Genomic DNA, 20,203 nt, shown 5'->3' on the forward strand with positions numbered 1-20,203 from the left:
GTTTCCTGTGCTTGGTGATTGAACATGATTTAATGACCTGAATGATGAACTTTGGGATTTTTGTCCCAGTTCCAGACATGAAAACATTCATTTTCTTTTATAAATCATTTTTAAAAGACTAAAACAGAGTAGAAAAGAGGCAGCGTGATGCGGTATGGCTGAATTTCACCCGAAACACAAAATCTCGGAGCTGTTGGTCAGTGTGAGGGCGAGTGTGAGAATCTGAATCGTTACTGAGTTTGTGCTTCCATGCTTCACTTCATCGGTCAGATATCAGACAGAGCTGGGTGATGAACGTCTTCAATCATCGCTGAATGATTCTGGACCCCACCAGAACCCTAAAAACACCCTGACCATTCAGGTCCACCCTGTCTGGACCATGTATGACGCTCCTCTCAGGGCTTATCACAGTCACTAATAATTATAAATACTTTCACTCGCACCGTCGGAGTTAACGATACGAGAACGTTCATCACCCAGCTCTGATCAGACCTCCCAGACCGAGCGCTTCTCTTTAATCCAAGGCACGATGAGACGGTAAGAAGTTCCTGCTGCATGTTCCGGAAGCAGCTCATCATGGTTCACCTCAGGTTTGTGCCATCGTTTAGATTCTTGGTCCTCCTGTAAAATCAAAGCATGAACTATGAACAACGACCAGAAAAACAACAAACACAAACATGCTGGGGAAGGACTGTGCTCACCGGGGCTGTGGGGCCGTGTTCAGTTCTCTGTATCGTTGGTGAATACGTCGGAACATTCCGAAGTGTGAGGAAGGGAATCGGAGCGGCGGGTGGGGCTGCACTCGGCCGGAAACCTGAAACACACCGATAAGATCCAACGGTCGTTTATTAGTTGTAGCCGAGTAGTTAAGGTATTGGACTTAGTAATCAGAAGGTGTGCTGCTTTTGTGCTGCTTTAATTAAATGCAGGTCAGAAAGAATTTACAAATCACTGCTTTATGTTCTGTATATCCTACACTGTTCCTGCTGTCCCATCTTTTTTGGAGTTTTAGATGAACAGTTATTTAAAGTTCCCAGTTTAATTTGACTTCATTAGTAATGAATACAAACCGGGTGTGGGTGGGACTGTACGCTCCGCTGAAGGATTTTTGGGACGTCGGGGTCGTGTCTCCGTCCACTTCGCTCTCGCTCCTCACCAGATCTGTACCGGTCAGCCAGTTCGTCCCTCCGCTGGCCGTAGAGGAAACTACACCAAGAGAAAGAGGAAAGAACGTTCAAGAATTATTACGTTGTGGGTCCATAAAGACTCGGTTTGGTGTGGAGGAACTCCAGAACAGAACAAAACAGAACCAAACAGAACAGAACCAAGCAGAACAGAACTAAACAGAACAGAACGGAACCAAGCAGAACAGAACCAAACAGAACAGAACCAAACAGAACAAAACAGAACAGAACCAAGCAGAACAGAACTAAACAGAACAGAACAGAACCAAACAGAACAGAACCAAACAGAACAGAACCAAACAGAACCGAACAGAACCAAACAGAACAGAACAGAACCAAACAGAACAGAACAGAACCGAACAGAACAGAACATGGTATAAATCAGATGGAGCTAAGTCCGGACTCTCAGTCGTATGTAACGGTCCGTGATGTAATTAGATAGAACTATAATTATATAAAGACATTGAGACGTGGTTGTTACCTGAGGAGTATGAGCTGGTCCTGCTGCACCTGCTGAAGGGAGCGGGTAAGGTTTGGTACCCGAGGTGATGTTGGTGCTGGAAGCCTCGGTCGTGCTCGTATCCACACATGGCTCTGCGTCCGGCGGCGTTACGGTTGTACCAGCCTCTCAGGTGCTCCACCACCAGCGCTTTCTGGACGCTCTTAGCCAGGCGCTCGTTCTTGCTCCGCGGGGGCCGCAGCGTGGCGTAGGGGTTCTGCGCCATCCCGTAATTCCTGCCGCGCCCGTGCACCTGGTACGACGGGTTGACGTTGTAGTGCCCTTCGTGTTCGCTCTCATACACGTAAGCGCCGTTAGCGTTAGGACTAGCGTAAGGTTCGTAGTCGGCGCCGGGATAGCCCGGGACGTAGTAAGGTGACGTGCCGTACTGCGCCCGGGTGTGGGCGTGGCCGGGGGTGGTGTGGGGTACCAGGTTGGGCATGCTGCCCGTGCTGTGTTGGTGGTGCAGGGGTGAAGGAACGAGGTACGTAGGGGTGGAGGGACACGGCGGGCAGAATTCGGCGCTGGAGACGCTCAGACAGTCGTCCAGGACCTCGCTGCTGTTGCTACGGCGACCCGGGAACAGCGATCGATCCGAACCGTAAGAGAGGAACGGAGGCTGAGATTCCAAACTGCCACTGCGGAGCCGGAAACTGTGAACGGAGCCGTCAGAGCTGAAACGTTGAGAGAGAACAAGAATGAGAACAGACCCGACTTCAGATCCACCTTTCTGGAACTCGGACTGTAACTACTGGCCTCTACTTTACACTACAGGGGCAGAAGTATCCGGACGCCTGATCGTGAGCTTGTTAAACGTCCCCTATCTCTGTGTGATCTATAGGGCAGCTGTAGACTAGTGGTTAAGGCACCGGACTAGGAATCAAAAGGTCGCTGGTTCTAGCCCCACCACTGCCAGGTTGTCACGGTTGGGCCCTTGAGCAAGGCCCTTAACCCTCAGTTGCATGCAATGTATACAGTGTTAGTTGTTAGTCGCTCGGGATAAAGCTTCTCACAGGACTGTGGGAATTTGTGCTGGTTCATCAAAACAAGATAGTATTTGTACGGCTGGGCGCTGATTGATCAGTTGGTGTTCCGGTTCATCCCAGAGCTCTTGAGTGGAGCTGAGCTCAGGGCTCTGTGCTGGACGCTGGAGCTTCTCTTCACGTCTTTATAGAGCTCATGCTGAAACAGGAGAGGTCCTTCCCTAAACTGCTGCTGCAAAGTATATAATTTCTTTTATGATTGATTTATTACAACATGTGAATTCAGTAATTAGAAGAGGCGTCCCAATACTTTTATCCCTATATAGGGCAGTTGTAGCCTTAAGGTTAGGGTACTGGATTAGTAAGCAGAAGGTCGCTGGTTCAAACCCCACCACTGTCAGGTTGCACTGTTGGGCCCTTGAGCAAGGCCCTTAACCCTCAATTGCTCAGACTGTAAGTCGCTTTGGGTAGACGCGTCCTCTAAACGCAGTAAATGTAAATGTATATACTGTACGGGTGTAATCTGGGTGTGACCATCATGGCTCTTGTACCCGATCTGGCCGCTGCTGTAGGCGTTGCGCGTCATGGCGAGGTTCTGCGTGAGGTTCTGCAGCTCCGCCTGCCTCCTCGGTACGGTTTTATAAGGGCTGCTGCTGGCCGAGGAAACCTGGTACGGAGGCTGATGATAACCCGACTGCACCGCGCCCTCCAACCTACAAAATACAGACGAGAAACGACGAGGACTGAAGACGTGATCGTAAACTAGATAAACACCAATACACAGTGGACGCGTGGTATAAAGTACCTGCACTTCGCTGTGGGTTGGTGGGTGTCGCTCTCGGACAGCCGTCTCTCCGGATCGTAGTCCAGGTTAGCGGGAGACGCGACGCTGAGTAACGGAGAGCTCTGCAGGGAGCGAGAGCGCCTCCTCTGTTTCATCTCGTCTGCACACGCAGACAGGAAAAACGTTTAGGCTTTAGATAGATGCTAACCGAGGGTAAATGTACCGCGAGTGTTTGGGTAGGTTAGCAGGTGAGGGTGGTTTGGCATCAGATGTAACTAGAATGAACGTCTGAGCGTAGAGTTAATTTCTATTTTGCACTCACTGTGGTCCGGTGGAGGCAGAGCGTCCGACAGCGGGTCTGACTGAGCCAGTTCCTCTGGAAACAGAATCAACACATCAGTTCAGGATTCACACGTTTATCGTTTCTTCTCCAGCACGTGTGTGTGTGTGTGTGTGTGTGTTTAGGTGTGTGTGTGTGTGTGTGCGTCACAGACATTTCAGCAGCTGAACAAACAGCAGATCCTGGACGAAGCACCGGCGTGTTAGCGTGTACAGTGATGAGAGCTCCTCAGCGTCCGTGTCAGAGACGTGTGATGATGTTTCTGCTCTGATGATGGACGTGACCTCCCGCTGAGTGCTGTGACGTACACGGTCGCTAATCCACCCTCAGCAGACCTGCTCATATCTTTAAAAGCTGGGAGAGGCTTTGCTTTTAAATGTTCTCTCTGTGTCTGTGTTGGTTTCCGGGTACAAAAACATGCAGAAGGTGGATTTGCTGCTCTAAATTGGCCCTAGGTGTAGGTGAGTAAGTGACGGTGTGTGTTGCCCTGCAGATTGCAGCCCTGTTCAGGGTGTGCTACCATGTCGAACCCAACACCCCAACCATGACAATGTGGTTAGTGGAGGAACCATGTCGCTGTGAGTACAAAACATTTGAGTTTCTGTGTACAAACATATGCAGAAGGTGGATTTGCTGCTCTAAATTGAGTGAGTAAGTGAGTATGTATATATGTGAGTGAGTCAGTCAGTAAGTGAGTGAGCGTGTGATTTAGTAAGTGAGTCAGTGACTCAGTAAGTGAGTCGGTCAGTGAGTAAGTGAGTTGTAAGTCAGTAAGTCAGTGAATCAGTGAGTGATTCAGTGTGTCAGTGAGTCGGTGAGTAAATGAGTGATTCAGTGAATGAGTGAGTCAGTAAATCAGTAAGTGAGTCAGTGAGTCAGTGAGTCAGTGAATAATTGTATATGTGAGTGTATAAGTGAGTGTGTGAGTGAGTCAGTGAGTGTGCTCCCAGCATCGAATTCAACACAACCCCAACCATGATGACGTGATAAGTGAAGGAACCATGTCATTGTGAGGGACTCAATCCACCTGCTGCACTATCATGCCACTATTACACTTGAGAACGTTCTGTAATTACCGGCGATGATCCGCGACGCTCTCTGCGTGGGCTTCTTTCCCTTCTTGACGCGGTAGCGGTTCATCTCGTCCTCGATCTCCTGCAGCCTCTGCATGGCGTCCAGACAGTTCCTCCTCCTCTTCTTCTTCACCGTTTTACCGATGTCGTGTTCGGACGCCAGCTTTTTGGCCGCTTCCACGATCTTCTGCTGCAGGGCAAAGCGACTCTCCAGGTTCCTCAGGTACGGGTCCTACAGAGAAGATAAAAACAGGTGGGTTCATACGGAGATCCGTATCGCGCATGGAGAGTCTGTTATCCCCCGTCTCATAACTGCAGCAGTTACGCCCTCTGCTGGCTGATCGATGGCACTGCACAGAGACCCCTCGGACATTTACCTCATTATAGGGGAAAAGCTCGTCCAGTTTGAAAGACGTCCCGATTCTCCTCCTGATGCCGGGTGGTTTCTCACCAGCGCTCATGGGATATTCTTTAGGAAGTTTACCTGTGATCTCCTAACACAAAAACATTACATATTTACCAGAAATACAAGTAAATGCAGGATTTTATGGTACGGATGTTCTTACAGCTTCTCTCAGACAGATCTCCTTCAGCTCCGACATCTTCTGCTTCAGGACGTCCTGGATTTCTTTCTCCTTCTGCCGCAATTCAGCCAGTTTTTCTTTCTTCTGATCATCATTCAGTTCAGAATCTGCTGAACCTGAACATGCCGATAGGTGCGTTATTCTACAGAGCATGCGGTCAAATGATAGCTGTAATATCTCAAGCAAAACAGCAGGGAGAGACACTTCATCCAATCAGAAAAAAATAAATAAAAATAACATAAATAATAATAATATAAATACTACTACTAATAATATAAATAATAATAATAATAATATAAATACTACTACTAATAATATAAATAATAATAATAATAATATAAATACTACTAATAATAATATAAATAATAATAATAATATTATAAATAATAATAATAATAATAATATAAATAATAATAATAATATAAATAATAATAATAATAATAACAATAATAATAATATAAATAATAATAATAATAATAATAATATCTCATCGTGAATCTGTTCATATTAAAACAACACATTTCCAAGCACTCTATTCAGCCAAAAGTATTTGGACACCTGGCCTTGAGCTTGTTGGATGTCCCATTTTAAAAACAAACAATATTTAAACCTCAAAGTGCATCAAACCCTTCTGTGCTCCCATTCAGCTCCTGTCACCATCAAAAGCTCCTACAGTCCGCACACAGGGATCAGAACTGGACAATAAATCATGTGGACGTCCGAAAACATGTTAACGTCCTGGTACCAGATACCACACGAACCCCTTAGATGTGTCAGGGGGTCAGAGCTGTTTTGACAGCATGTTAGGGAGGTGGTCCTAATGTTTTGGCTCATCGGTGCACATATGAAGCGTAAGATGTTCCTCTTGAGAGGGACTGTTATTATTTATCATGTTTTACACTTTGGTTTCATTCAGGACAGGTAGTTACTGCTTACACAAGATTCAACAGTTCATCAGATAAACCAACACAGACCCGGGGAGAACATGCAAACTCCACACAGAAAGGCCCCTGACCGCTCCACCCTGGAATGGAACCCAGGACCTTCTTGCTGTGAGGCGACAGTGCTACCCACCGAGCCACCATGCCGCCCGAGAGGGACAGAAATGGGACAGGAAATAAAATCGGCTGGAACCTCTCACCAGTAGAGACGAGGCTGCCGTTACTGGCAGTGATGAACTGGTTCTTGGTCACCAGGTTGAGTTTGGTCATTTTTCCAGCACCGTTCTCCGTGAGATCCGCCGCGATGTCGCCTAAACTCCTCGCCGCCGTCATCTTAGCCTGAGGAACGGAACACCGAACACAAAATCTCCTTCACCGTTACACTACATGACCAAAAGTATGTGGACACCTCTGTTAGACATCACATTCGTACAGCATACACATGAATATGAACTGCTTTCAGAGTGTGTCTATCGGGATTTGAGCCCATGTTGTCCGTTTGCAAGGTTAGGCAGTGATGTTAGAAAATGCCAGGATTGCAATCAAGGTTCCAATTCATCCCTTTAAGTCGGAACTAATCGAAACATCCTAAAGGACGTTGCTTTGTGCAGGTACTTCCCCAAACGGCTGCCACAAACGTAACAGTATGTCATTTATGTTATATATTCTGTATTCCATATTATCAGGCTACACGTTGGCATGAAGGTGCGCTCCTCTGTGACAAGGTTTTGAAGTGTGTCTGTGGGAACTTGTGCCCATTCAGTCAACACAGCATCTGTAAGCTCATGAGATAGGTTAGATAGGTTATAGGACAGTGGGAGCTTAAAGGGTGGAGCTTTGGACAATCAATCAAAAGGTTGAGAGTCTGAATCCCAGCTCTGTCACACAGCCACTGTCGGGCTCTTGAGCGAGGCCCTTAACCCCTTCTGCTTCAGACCCTGCGCTCAGAACCGAAAATAATTTCGTTGTACTGTACACGTGTATCTGTATATCTTACAAATAAAGGTGTTTTATTCTATACGCTTTCGCTTTGTGCAGACAGTTTAGGGAAGGACCTTTCCAGAGTGTGTGTGTGTGTGTGTGGGTGTGTGTGTGTGTACACTAACCTTGCTCTGTTTGCGTTTGAGGTAGAACTGATGTTGACTGATGGCCATCACCCAGATGGTTTTGATCAGGGAGGGACTCGCGTACCACGTATAGATCACCAACCCCGTCTGTCCGAACGTCCGCTTAGTTACTGCCCTCCTACACACACACACATGCACACACACACACACACACACATGCACACACACACACGTTTAATGCTTCTTAAACAGCATGACATTTCGATAACAACATTAATCCATCCAAATACATTCATTTCTTTCAACCATGTTGTCCTGATCAGGGCCGTGGTGGGTCCAGGGTGTGGGGTGGTCAGTTATATTAAACACGGAGTGAGTATACAGTCGAGACAGGGAACCAACCCTTCTCAAAGATGCGCAAGTCACTCACACCTGATCATGATTTAAAACAGCCAATATATGGAAAAGCAGGGAACCACGTGAAGCCTGGGAGAACATGCCAAACTTCTGACACCCTGGACTGGAGCTATAAAGCCTTTGCTTTATGTATGACATCCAGACCACATGATGGTTCAGTGTGGGTGCCACACAGCTCCAGGATTTGCAGATTAAACCCAGGACTCTGCTCACATGTCATTTACATCTGCTTTGTCTGTCTCATCTTCACTAACCGCTTTAACCTGATCAGGGTCACAGTGGGTCAAAGCACCTGGGAGCACATGGGAGCACATGGTAGCACCCATTCATTATGTTGTTTAGAGCAACCAATGCACCTTCTGCATGTGTTGTGTGGTGGGAGGAGTATTGGCTATGACTAAACTGGGACAAAAAATGGAAAAGATGCAGAGACGGTGGAGATTAGCTAACAGGACAGCATAAACTCCATTAGCAGTCACGGTACAACAGGGTTCGTTCTCTCACCTGTGAGGATCGTTCACCTCCACCGCAAACTTCTTCTCTCTGAAGTACAGGTTCTCCAACTGCTTCCACTGGAACAGCTACAACCGGAGAAACAACACCGCACATTACACACCTGGAACAGCTGGAAGTACCTGCACAGGTAACACCGCGGCTGTGTGGGTCTCACCTGGATGTTTAACCAGCACAAAACACAACGTTCGACAGCAGAGATAACTCAGAGATTTAGGTACTGCACCAGTAATCAGAAGGTTGCTGGTTCATGCACCACCTCTGCCAAGTTGCCACTGTTGGGCATAAGTGAGTGATTGAATGAATGAGTGAGTAAATGAACAAACAAAAAATGTATAAATAAAAGTGTGAATGAACAAATGAATTAATAAATATATTAATAAACAATGTAATAAATGAGTGCATGAGTGAGTGAATGAATGAATAAAGTAATGAACAAACAACAAACAAACAAATAAATAAATGAATTTGAGTTATCGAATAAATAAATAAATAAACAACAAAATGAATAAATTAAAAAATGAGTGAATAAATAAATAGTAAATGACTGAGTGAATAAATAAATAAACAAAGGAACAAATGAGTAAATAAACTAATTAATGAATGAGAATAAATGAATGAACTTATAAATGAACAAACAAATTAAGAAATAAAGGAAAGAACAAACAACAAAAACAAATGAACGAAATAATAAATGAATAAATGAATAAACAAATAAATAAATAAATACCTGAATGATTGAATAAATAGTAAATCCGTGAGTGAGTGAGTGAGTGAGTGAATGTGTTAGTGAGTGAGTGAGTGAGTGAGTGAGTTAGTTCAGGAGCTGATGACTCTGTTGTAACAGTTTCAGGTTCTGAACAGACGTGTTCAAGATTCCTCCTGTCAGATACAGACATGAACTGTGTGTGTGTGTGTGTGTGTGTGCGAGTGTGTGTGTGTGTGTGTGCGTGCGTGAGTGTGTGTCAGTGTGTGTGTGAGTGTGTGAGTGAATGTGTGTGTGTGCGAGTGTGTGAGTGAATGTGTGTGTGTGCGAGTGTGTGTGTGTGCGTGCGTGAGTGTGTGTCAGTGTGTGTGTGTGTGTGTGCGAGTGTGTGAGTGAATGTGTGTGTGTGCGCGCGAGTGTGTGTGTGTGTGTGTGTGCGAGTGTGTGTGTGTGTGTGTGTGCGAGTGTGTGAGTGAATGTGTGTGTGTGCGAGTGTGTGTGTGTGTGTGTGTGTGTGTGCATGCGTGAGTGTGTGTCAGTGTGTGTGTGTGTGTGTGTGTGTGTGTGTGTGCGTGCGTGCGTGAGTGTGTGTCAGTGTGTGTGTGAGTGTGTGCAGTAGCTGTACTAATGCGCTGGTGCTGAGTGATTCAGTGTCTGAACTTTTGAACTGAGCTGCAGCTACAAACCATCACGTCACACAGCACGATGCACGACATGATCAAAAGTATCGGGACGCCCCGTCTAATGACTGATCACGTGTTTCAGACACAGCAGTTACTCACAGGTGTAATAAATCAGTCATATAAAGAAAATAAGATGCAGCAACAGGTTAGGGAAGGTCCTCCAGTGTCCTGCACAGAGCCCTGAGCTCAGCACCACTCAACAGCTCTGGGATGAACCGGAACACCCACTGATCATCAGCGTCCAGCACAGACGCACTCCACAGTCTAGACAGACGACATCCTGACTGCAGGTTGTGTAAGAGGAACGTTCTGTACCTCTGATTTTTGAAAACACTGAATCACAGTGACGCCGCTCGTACCTTTAAATAAAAAACTGGACGTCAATCATTTAGCGTGGTACAGTTTTTACTCCAGATGCCCTTCCTGACGTGACCCTCCTATTTATCTGGGCTTGGGACGGGCACTGAGAGCGCACCGATACGTCCCGTGTTCCCCAATAACTAGGAGAACCATCATGCCCCTTCTGTATTTAAATCCTGAGGCCAGCCCGGGATTCAAACCCCCAGAACTCGCAGCTCTAACCGTTCTACCACACCAGCGTAATGATCAGAAGTTCTATTTTTGTTATTGATAATATTCAGTAAATGAAGATCTTACCAGACGTATGAAATACAATCAGATTAATCCAGAATGTGCTGGTGTGTTCAGTGAGATATTTGAAGCTTGTAGATGTTCCTGGTGTGTTCAGTGAGATGTTTGAAGATTGTAGATGTTCCTGGTGTGTTCAGTGAGATGTTTGAAGATTGTAGATGTTCCTGGTGTGTTCAGTGAGATGTTTGAAGGTTGTAGATGTTCCTGGTGTGTTCAGTGAGATGTTTGAAGCTTGTAGATGTTACTGGTGTGTTCAGTGAGATGTCTGAAGGTTGTAGATGTTACTGGTGTGTTCAGTGAGATGTTTGAAGATTGTAGATGTTACTGGTGTGTTCAGTGAGATGTCTGAAGGTTGTAGATGTTACTGGTGTGTTCAGTGAGATGTCTGAAGGTTGTAGATGTTACTGCTGTGTTCAGTGAGATGTTTGAAGCTTGTAGATGTTCCTGGTGTGTTCAGTGAAGCTTGTAGATGTTCCTGGTGTGTTCAGTGAAACTTGTAGATGTTCCTGGTGTGTTCAGTGAGATGTCCGAAGCTTGTAGATGTTCCTGGTGTGTTCAGTGAGATGTCCGAAGCTTGTAGATGTTCCTGGTGTGTTCAGTGAGATGTTTGAAGCTTGTAGATGTTCCTGGTGTGTTCAGTGAAGCTTGTAGATGTTCCTGGTGTGTTCAGGGAAGTTTGTAGATGTTCCTAATGTGTTCAGTGAAACTTGTAGATGTTCCTGGTGTGTTCAGTGAGATGTCTGAAGGTTGTAGATGTTCCTGGTGTGTTCAGTGAGATGTTTGGAGCTTGTAGGTGTTGCTGTTTGCTCTCAGCGTGTCTCATCAGGTCTAATCAAACCCTACAGGCACACAGAACCAGACCTGCCCACAAATACCATTCTGATCTATACTGGTCCATCTCACTCACTCACCCTCTCTGAGCTCTATTTATTTACAACCCAAAATCAGAAAAAGTTGGGACGGTGTAGAAAGTGCAAATATAAACGCAGTGTCTGTTTGATTGCAGACAGGATGAACCTGAGATGTTTCATGTTCTGTCTGGTCAACTTTAGTTTATTTGTTAATAAACATCCATTCTTGCATTTCAGACCTGTAGCACATTCCCAAAAAGTTGGGACGGTAAAGAAATTACTATTTTGTAATGCTGCCAAACACACAATGATTACCAGTCAGTACCTTAACCACTGAGCTTCTGAGATACCAAGGGCTTTAAATTCGGTTGATCGAGGTAGGTGTGCAATATAGGAATAACACTCACCGGTGTCCCAAAATCAACAAACCAGATACTGAATCACATACGGCCAAAAAAATTTGGACACCTGAGCACCAGCTTGTTGGGAATCCTATTCCAAAATCACAGGACACCTTATTGTAACTACAACATCCTCCACACTTCTGGAAAGGCCTTCTACAAGATTTCGAATTGTGTCTGTGAGAATCTGGACTCATTCAGTCAAAAGAACATTCAAGAAGAGGTGTCTAAATACTTTTGACTAAATAGATCATGCTGGAATCTCCTACCCGTCTGGGTTTGACTTTATCCTGAATGTCATACTGTCCGATTCCTCTGTAGCTGATACCGAGCCACCACGGCATCCCCTGTTTATCCTGAAAAATACAACACAAATAAAACAAGTAATACAAATCAAATCAATAGAGCTGATTATTGATTATTGATTATTATTAACATAAACATGGTGGTTATTTACCTTCACTTTGTAGTAGTGCACTCCGTATGTGGGCAGAGCCTCCACCAGTGTTAAGTACCTGCAACACACATGAGTGTAAAACCACTTCTGTTCATCTTCTAATCAACTGATTTGATCATTATTGATCCGTTTACGCTGTTATATATATACAGTATCTTCATCATTAATGCACATTAAGTGCCTACAGAAAACCCTCGTCAGTAAACACGGTTCACCACGGCACCTACAAACACAAGTTCAGACTCCACCACACAAAGCAGAAGCCGATCCAGAAATGCCGCCGAGTTCTCTGTGCTCAGACGCATCTGAGATGGACCGATGCATACTGAAGTGTAAACGTGCTGAGGTCTGATGAGTCCTGCCTTCAAATAATGGACAAGGTAAAGGTCATGGTAAAGGAGGGTGATTGTACATCTCTAAAGAGTACAATGACATTTTGGAGCAACACAAGCTTCCGTTTCGGTGATGTCTTTTGTTTTTTTTCAGCAGGACAATGCCAATCCACCCTCTGCACATGTAACAACAGCATGGTATTGTAGCAAGACAGTGCAGGTGCTAGACCGGCCTGTCTGCAGTCCAGGAACTTCTTATATTGAAAATGTGTGGAGCTTTATAAGTGTAAGTCTACTGTCCTACTGTCCCAACTACTTTTGGAATTGGGGGTTTGGTTTTAATCTGTAAATGAATAAATAATATTACTGGTGTTTATTATCATTATTTGGTACTCACTGTACGATGGCTTGTCCTCGTGACGAACCCTTCCGCTGTTTATACTGCTCGATCACTTTCTCCTCACTGCACATAAACACAGACACAAATCATGATGGATTCAAATAGGACGTTACCTCCCACAGATTCGGATTAAGCCCTAAATGGCAAAACATTCAGCACAAACGCCAGATCTGGACGTCCAAAGCCACTTAATGCAGGAACATCATGATGCTAAGACCAGCAAAAGGAACTTGAGAGCTCAGCAAACAAGACTCTACCTCCTGAACCTCCTGGACCTGCACAAGAACCTTACTCAAAGATTCTGGTCTAGGTTTTATGTGCAGAAGGTCTGAACCAAACACGTTGCTGTTTAGGAACATCCATGAGCTCATTCAGATCAGTTGTGTGGAGCAGTAAATCAAGATTTGAGACGGATGATGATGCTCTTCGAAGACGCAAGTGACCGCATGCATACCTTCATTAAACATGGAGGAAGTGTCATGGTGCAGGAAGCCTTTTTAGCTGCTGGTACTGCTGAGCTGCTTCACTGTGAAGAGTCAATTCAGTACAAAATGGAAAAACTTCCTCACTACCCCACTACCGCTGGGATCCAGGGTTGGAATCTTGTATGTTGGCCAGTTGAGCATTGACATTCAGACATACGATGGATTGTCCTCTTGTCCAAGGTGTGTTACTGAACTGAGCCTGGTGATTCCAGGGAAGCTGAACCCTCCACAACCCTGACCAGGATAAAGCGGTGATTAAAACATGAATATAAAATGAAATCAAAGTGTTTTGCCATTTTGGGTCTCCACAACAGGTTTCATGTGCACCATATGCAAATATAATCTGGTACCAGTATGCCAGAGACGGGTGCTCCTTCAGGACCTTCGTTGGCAGAGTGGGTAGTTTCCTTAAATCCTCTCTGGTTGTCTCGTCACTGAAAAAATAATAAACAAAATTAATTCAGCTGTATAATTTACATCAGAACAACTTGACAGATTCTGTCAGTTGAGGAATTGAGTTGTCAGTGCAATCTTTTAAATAGTGTCCCACAGGGCTCTGTACTTGGTCCTCATCATTATGTGTGCAGGTCATCAATGAGGAACCCTGTTCACAGTGTAGGCACTGCAGTTTTAATAGACTCCTGAAAGGTCCGTCCTTAAAATTTTGCCACAGTGTTGAAAGGATGTAAATTATCTTATTGATTTTATACACTTTATTTTATACATTTTTGTTAGTATTGGGCGTGTCTGAAACCACCTGAACTCGATCATTTTGGACATATTAGGTATAAAATGACTGGAAATGATACTGGATCAGTGATTGATGATGAATTCATGTCATTTGTTCTGTCTGAGCCCTCAGAGCTCATTAGAGCTGATGGGCCACACCTGAGCTCAGCGTTATATAAAGGCGCGGCTAGCTCAGAATGGTGCTGAGTCGTTGTGTTTGCACGACCCGGGCGGTAAGGTAGGCGGCCGGTGGTGTGGATTAACCCATCTATAAGTGCAGTTGAATTTTGGGAGCACTTACTACTAAAAATGACTCTTTTAAACTTGCTTCATGTGATCGTTTATTCAGATCTGAGATTCGAATTACTTGACTCCTTATGATTCAAACCATTCAAGCTAAACAATTCAGTGATTCATTTTTGCCGAATCGCGGATTTTCTTTTGTGTAAGTCAGAATTGATAGAGAATCGTAGTTCTGTAATGGTTTTAGTCGTTTTGTTGTTCAGAGCATCCAGTTTGTTGGGTTCGGTCGTGGTACAATTCGGCTCTTTCTCCTCAGCATTTGTTAGCAATTTGTTTTCGCGGCAGACTCGGTTTATGAACCGATTCATTTGATTCTCCCAGGTTTCTCGGTTTCAATCGCGTATTAACCGTATTTCTCTTAGTTTTCGGTTAGTACACACTTTACAGAGTTCGTTCTCAACACCACATAACCTTATAACGAAATAATTTTCATTTTCTGTCCGTTTTTCCTAAGTGATTCAGTTCAACCGCTGCACTGTTCCAGAATCAACTTGCTGGTGAGTCACTGTTCCAGTCTCCACATGTTATGGATGTGATTAATAACTGTAAGTGTATGATGATAATCTAATGTAATATCAAGATGGTTTTAAATCATGTCCTGCTTTAAGGGTCGATAAACTACAGATTATTCACAAATAAACCTTCATAATAAACGTGATTATTAGTTTATTAGAGATTCTTACCTGGTATAATCTCCTTTAGATTCCTGTAAATATAGAACGGGTTTATTTTTAATTGCAGTAAGTTCTCATGGCATGTTTAGGATTTGAATGATTTATGGAAGTGTGTGTGTAAGTGATAATAAACATTTAGATCATTTAACTGAGATGTAAAAGCATCATTAAGAGATTTGTTCAGGCCATGTACATGCATTTGTTCAGTTTTTATATTATATTTAACCATCCTGACAGATTTCCTCTCTATAAGCTGTCAGCTTGGGTTCTGTTACAGCTGAACACCTGTTCCATGCACTTGATATGGTGCGACAAACTAGTCCTGTTTACGTGGGCACAGAGACGTCAGCAGCATTACGTCAACTTTATCAGTGGGGCGTCACAGTGGCTAAGTGGGTAACACTGTCACCTCACAGCAAGAAGGTTTGTAGGTTTGTTATTGGTCATTATAATGCAGTACAGTTATTATTATAGATTATTTTACGTATGCTATTATTGGTAGATGATTATTCTGATTATAATTAGTAGATAGTTATTATAGATTATGATATAGATTATTATGGAAGTTTGCTTTTACCTGCAGAGCGTGAGCAGCTAATTTGAAAACCGTTTCACTGTCCAGCTCGATATCACCCTGCGTTACACACACACACACACACACACACACACACACACACACACACACACACACACACACTCTTACAGACACATACACACACACACACACACACACACACACACACACACACACGAGACAAAACAATCAGATTATCTACAAATAACTCAAACACACCATTTGATCAGATTGATGTGAGAATAATTTGAGATTGATGCAGAACTGAGGTGAGATGGATGTGAGATGGATGTGAGATGGATGTGAGATGGATGTGAGGTGGATGTGAGGTTGATGTGAGATGGATGTGAGATGGATGTGAGATGGATGTGAGATGGATGTGAGATGGATGTGAGGTGGATGTGAGGTGGATGTGAGGTGGATGTGAGGTTGATGTGAGGTTGATGTGAGATGGATGTGAGGTGGATGTGAGGTGGATGTGAGGTGGATGTGAGGTGGATGTGAGGTGGATGTGAGGTTGATGTGAGATGGATGTGAGATGGATGTGAGGTTGATGTGAGATGGATGTGAGGTGGATGTGAGGTGGATGTGAGGTTGATGTGAGATGGATGTGAGATGGATGTGAGGTGGATGTGAGGTGGATGTGAGGTTGATGTGAGATGGATGTGAGGTGGATGTGAGGTGGATGTGAGGTTGATGTGAGATGGATGTGAGATGGATGTGAGGTGGATGTGAGGTGGATGTGAGGTGGATGTGAGGTGGATGTGAGGTTGATGTGAGATGGATGTGAGATGGATGTGAGGTGGATGTGAGATGGATGTGAGGTGGATGTGAGGTGGATGTGAGGTGGATGTGAGGTGGATGTGAGGTTGATGTGAGATGGATGTGAGATGGATGTGAGGTGGATGTGAGGTGGATGTGAGATGGATGTGAGATGGATGTGAGATGGATGTGAGGTGGATGTGAGGTGGATGTGAGGTGGATGTGAGGTTGATGTGAGGTGGATGTGAGATGGATGTGAGGTTGATGTGAGGTTGATGTGAGATGGATGTGAGATGGATGTGAGATGGATGTGAGGTGGATGTGAGGTGGATGTGAGATGGATGTGAGATGGATGTGAGGTTGATGTGAGGTGGATGTGAGGTGGATGTGAGGTGGATGTGAGGTGGATGTGAGGTGGATGTGAGATGGATGTGAGATGGATGTGAGGTTGATGTGAGATGGATGTGAGGTTGATGTGAGGTTGATGTGGTGTGATCATACGTTGTAGATGGCGGTTTTAGCGTTGAGGAAGAACAGTTCCACCGTGGTGTGCTCCTTCAGCATTGAGATGTTCTCGATGTAAAACCTGTGCGGCAGAAAACGCCAGATTATTTCATAGTTTATTTTCATGAACTGCTGTATCCTGGTCAGGGTCACGGCAGGCCAGGTTCCACCAGGAAACATTGGACAGGGTGCCAATCCATCCTAGGACCAGCCAACCTAGACCGAACCACACCCTTCTCAGACACAGCCGATTATGTTTGTGGAGTCCTCTGGCTGGCAAATAAAAGTGCTGAGATTCGAACCGTGATCAAAGCAGTGGTGGGTTAGTGTTATCGAGCGCTGCGCCACCCGAGCGCCTCAACAATTTCATATTCAGCCAATCACATTTCATTATAATCCAGTGATGCAGTTCAGACTCAAGCTGCTTGGTACCATCAGGACCTTTAAGCTTGTCAAGATCATCAGGACCATCAGAATCATCAGGACCACCAGGATAATCTGATCCATCAGGATCAAGTGCAACAACTCTGACTGTAATCATCATGATGTTTTATTTATCACTAACGTACATTCAGTAAAAATGGAACCTTTTATCTCGTAAATGATTTTGTGAACCTACCGAACCAGGAAGTTGAGAGCGATGGGTCCCGTCTTTTTAGGAAAGTCGTGCTCCAGAACTCTGCGGTCCATCTGCAACCACGTGCACTGACCACTAGGACACGGAAATCTGTTTAAGTTCCAGTGAAGTGTTTTTATAGCCTCCTTAAACCAGCCTGACCAAAAGTATGTGGACACCCCTCCTGACTGATGATTGTAGGAACAGTTGGGTGAAGGTTCCTGTTCCAGCATGACTGTGCTTACGGACGTCCCAAAAGTGTGATCTTCTCAGCAAGAACAACAGCAGCTCTTCTGATTCTGAGAAGCTTCTCACAAGACTTTGAATTGCGTCTGTGGGGATTTGTGCCTGTTTAGTTAAGTGATGTCAGCATTTATCCTGATGTCGGTGTTCCGGTTCATCCCAGAGCTCTTGAGTGGGGCTGAGGTCAGGACTCAGTATATAATTATTGCAGTATATAATAGTATCGGTGGTTACTCACGTATCGTCGGTGTAGGTGAAGCCGAAGTATTGCTTCTCCTTCAGGTTAAAATGAGATGAAACCAAATCCAGAAGTTCTCGGGACAACAGCTTCGGCTACCAGGAACAAAACGCACATTTATTAGCCGCGACGTTTCATTTTAAACTCGGCGTCCACTTTATTAGGAACGCCTGTAGATCAGCACAGAGACACGGTGAGCGTGGAAGAGTTGGCGCTGCCAGTCAGGCTGAATTGAGTTTTTTTCTTTACTATTTGTTTGTGTATTTCTCCCAGTTAGACCCTGATGCCGCCTGAGGTGGGTATATTTGCCTGGTACTGGACTAGTAATCAGAAGGTTGTGGTTCAAGCCCAACTGCTGCCAAGTTTTTACTATTGGGCCCCTGAAAAAGGCCCCTAACCCTCAAATCCTCTAAATGTATTCAGTCTTAGATAAAATAAGATAAGATAAGATAATCCTTTATTAGTCCCACAGTGGGGAAATTCACATTGTTGCAGCAGCAAAGGGATAGTACAGCACTCAGTACAAAAAATAGACGATAAAAAATAAAATAGTACAATGTATAACAATAATAATAAAAAGTCAGAAAAACTCTAAAAATATTTACAAATAACTGCACGTGAGAATATTGCACATTGTAATAGTTACACATGGGGAAAAAATTGCACATTTTAATGAATAATAATTTAAAGTGTGTGTGTGATCTGCCTGGAGCAGTGCTGGTTGTATAATCTAACAGCAGCAGGAAGGAAGGACCTGCGGTACCGCTCCTTCCCACATTTAGGGTGAAGCAGCCGGTCACTGAAGGAGCTGCCCAGTGCTGCCAGAGTCTCATGCATGGGGTGGGAGTCGTTCTCCAGCATGGATGCCAGCTTGGCTAACATCCTTCTGTCTCCCACCACCTGCACTGGGTCTAAGGGGCTCCCCAGGACAGAGCCGGCCCTCTTAATAAGTTTGTTCAGTCTCTTCCTGTCCGCTGTAGAGATGCTGCTGCCCCAGCGTACCACTCCATAAAAGATGGCTGATGCCACCACTGTATCAAAGAAAGCCCTCAGATATCATAAACATTGTAAAAACAAAGTTAGAAGCAGTGGTGGCTCACTGGTTAATGGACTCTAGTAATAGACAAGTGATCTGAAGGTTGCAGTTTCAAGCCCAACTGCCACCAATTTTCTACTATTGGGCCCCTGAACAAGGCCCTTAACCGGATTCGGTCATAATTCTAAGTTGCTTAGATTTCCTTTAATAGCAGTGGTAGTCAGTGGTTAAGGTACTGGACTAGTGGCCAGAAGGTCCCTGGTTCAAGCCCCACCACTGCTTCCATACTGCCACTGTTGGGCCCCTGAGCAAGGCCCCTAACCCTCAGTAGCTTGAATTGTATTCACTTATGGATCAAATTCCACAAATGTAAATGTTAAAACAAAACTAAGGCAGTTGTAGCCTAATGGTTAAGGTACTAGACTAGTAATCAAAAGATTGCTGGTTCAAGCCCCACCATTGCCAGGTTACCAGTGTTGGGCCCTTGATCAAGGCCCTTAACCCTCAATTGCTTAGACAGTATACTGTCACAGTACACTAAGTCGCTTTGGATAAAAGTGTCCGCTAAATGCTTAAATGTGTTAGCTCAGTCATTAATGGGCTCATGATCTGAAGGTTGCAGTTCAAGCCCCACTGTTGGGCCCCTGAGCAAGGCCCTTAACCCTCAATGACTTGAATTGTACTCAGTCATAATTCTAAGTTGTTTAGATTTCTTCTAGTAGCAGTGGTAGCTCATTTGTTAAGGTACTGGACTAGTGGTCAGAAGGTCCCTGGATCAAGCTTCATCACTGCTTCCATACTGCCACTGTTGGGCCCCTGAGCAAGGTCCCTAACCCTGAATAGCTTGAACTGTATTCAGCCACAGTTGTGAGTCTTTTTGGATCATTTGGAGCGCTGAGGAGGCGTCGGACGCTCTCGTCAGATCATCACTCAGAATTAAGGCGCCTCAGTAGGAGCATTTTAAGGGAGCTAAGGATTTAGACACGCCCTCTTCTCGGGGGTGACATCCGTCTATCGTACTGACCTGAACCAGCAGCTCCAGTTTCCTGTTGTCCAGAAGCTGGACCTGGCACAGGCGTCCATCCGTCATCTGTGGAGAAAAACCAGAGCGTCTCAGAATCAAACTGGGATCAGACAAAGTGACAGAGTCCAGCAGTCATGGTTAGAAAGCCG

At 44.8% G+C, this 20,203-nt stretch overlaps 1 protein-coding gene across 1 annotated transcript in view; it reads right to left on the reverse strand.

Moving 5' to 3' along the window:
* Positions 1–416: 416 nt before the first annotated feature.
* The window catches only part of frmd4bb (FERM domain containing 4Bb), a 22,822-nt gene continuing 3,035 nt past the window's right edge, over positions 417–20,203 (reverse strand). The window contains exons 2-24 of the mRNA XM_063015111.1: positions 20,055–20,120; positions 17,995–18,089; positions 17,517–17,609; positions 16,895–16,979; positions 15,635–15,691; positions 15,067–15,089; positions 13,702–13,785; positions 12,864–12,929; positions 12,135–12,192; positions 11,947–12,033; positions 8,377–8,453; positions 7,495–7,633; positions 6,589–6,727; positions 5,430–5,563; positions 5,241–5,357; positions 4,867–5,095; positions 3,773–3,826; positions 3,472–3,610; positions 3,218–3,379; positions 1,666–2,357; positions 1,071–1,206; positions 702–814; positions 417–621 (exon numbers count right to left, since the gene is read on the reverse strand). Of these exons, the coding sequence (XP_062871181.1) occupies positions 721–814; positions 1,071–1,206; positions 1,666–2,357; positions 3,218–3,379; positions 3,472–3,610; positions 3,773–3,826; positions 4,867–5,095; positions 5,241–5,357; positions 5,430–5,563; positions 6,589–6,727; positions 7,495–7,633; positions 8,377–8,453; positions 11,947–12,033; positions 12,135–12,192; positions 12,864–12,929; positions 13,702–13,785; positions 15,067–15,089; positions 15,635–15,691; positions 16,895–16,979; positions 17,517–17,609; positions 17,995–18,089; positions 20,055–20,120 (2,826 nt within the window). The 3' untranslated portion in view covers positions 417–621; positions 702–720. The remainder of the gene's footprint in view (positions 622–701; positions 815–1,070; positions 1,207–1,665; positions 2,358–3,217; positions 3,380–3,471; positions 3,611–3,772; positions 3,827–4,866; positions 5,096–5,240; positions 5,358–5,429; positions 5,564–6,588; positions 6,728–7,494; positions 7,634–8,376; positions 8,454–11,946; positions 12,034–12,134; positions 12,193–12,863; positions 12,930–13,701; positions 13,786–15,066; positions 15,090–15,634; positions 15,692–16,894; positions 16,980–17,516; positions 17,610–17,994; positions 18,090–20,054; positions 20,121–20,203) is intronic.

Source organism: Trichomycterus rosablanca, chromosome 19, assembly GCF_030014385.1.
Source record: "Trichomycterus rosablanca isolate fTriRos1 chromosome 19, fTriRos1.hap1, whole genome shotgun sequence".
NCBI lineage: Eukaryota > Metazoa > Chordata > Actinopteri > Siluriformes > Trichomycteridae > Trichomycterus > Trichomycterus rosablanca.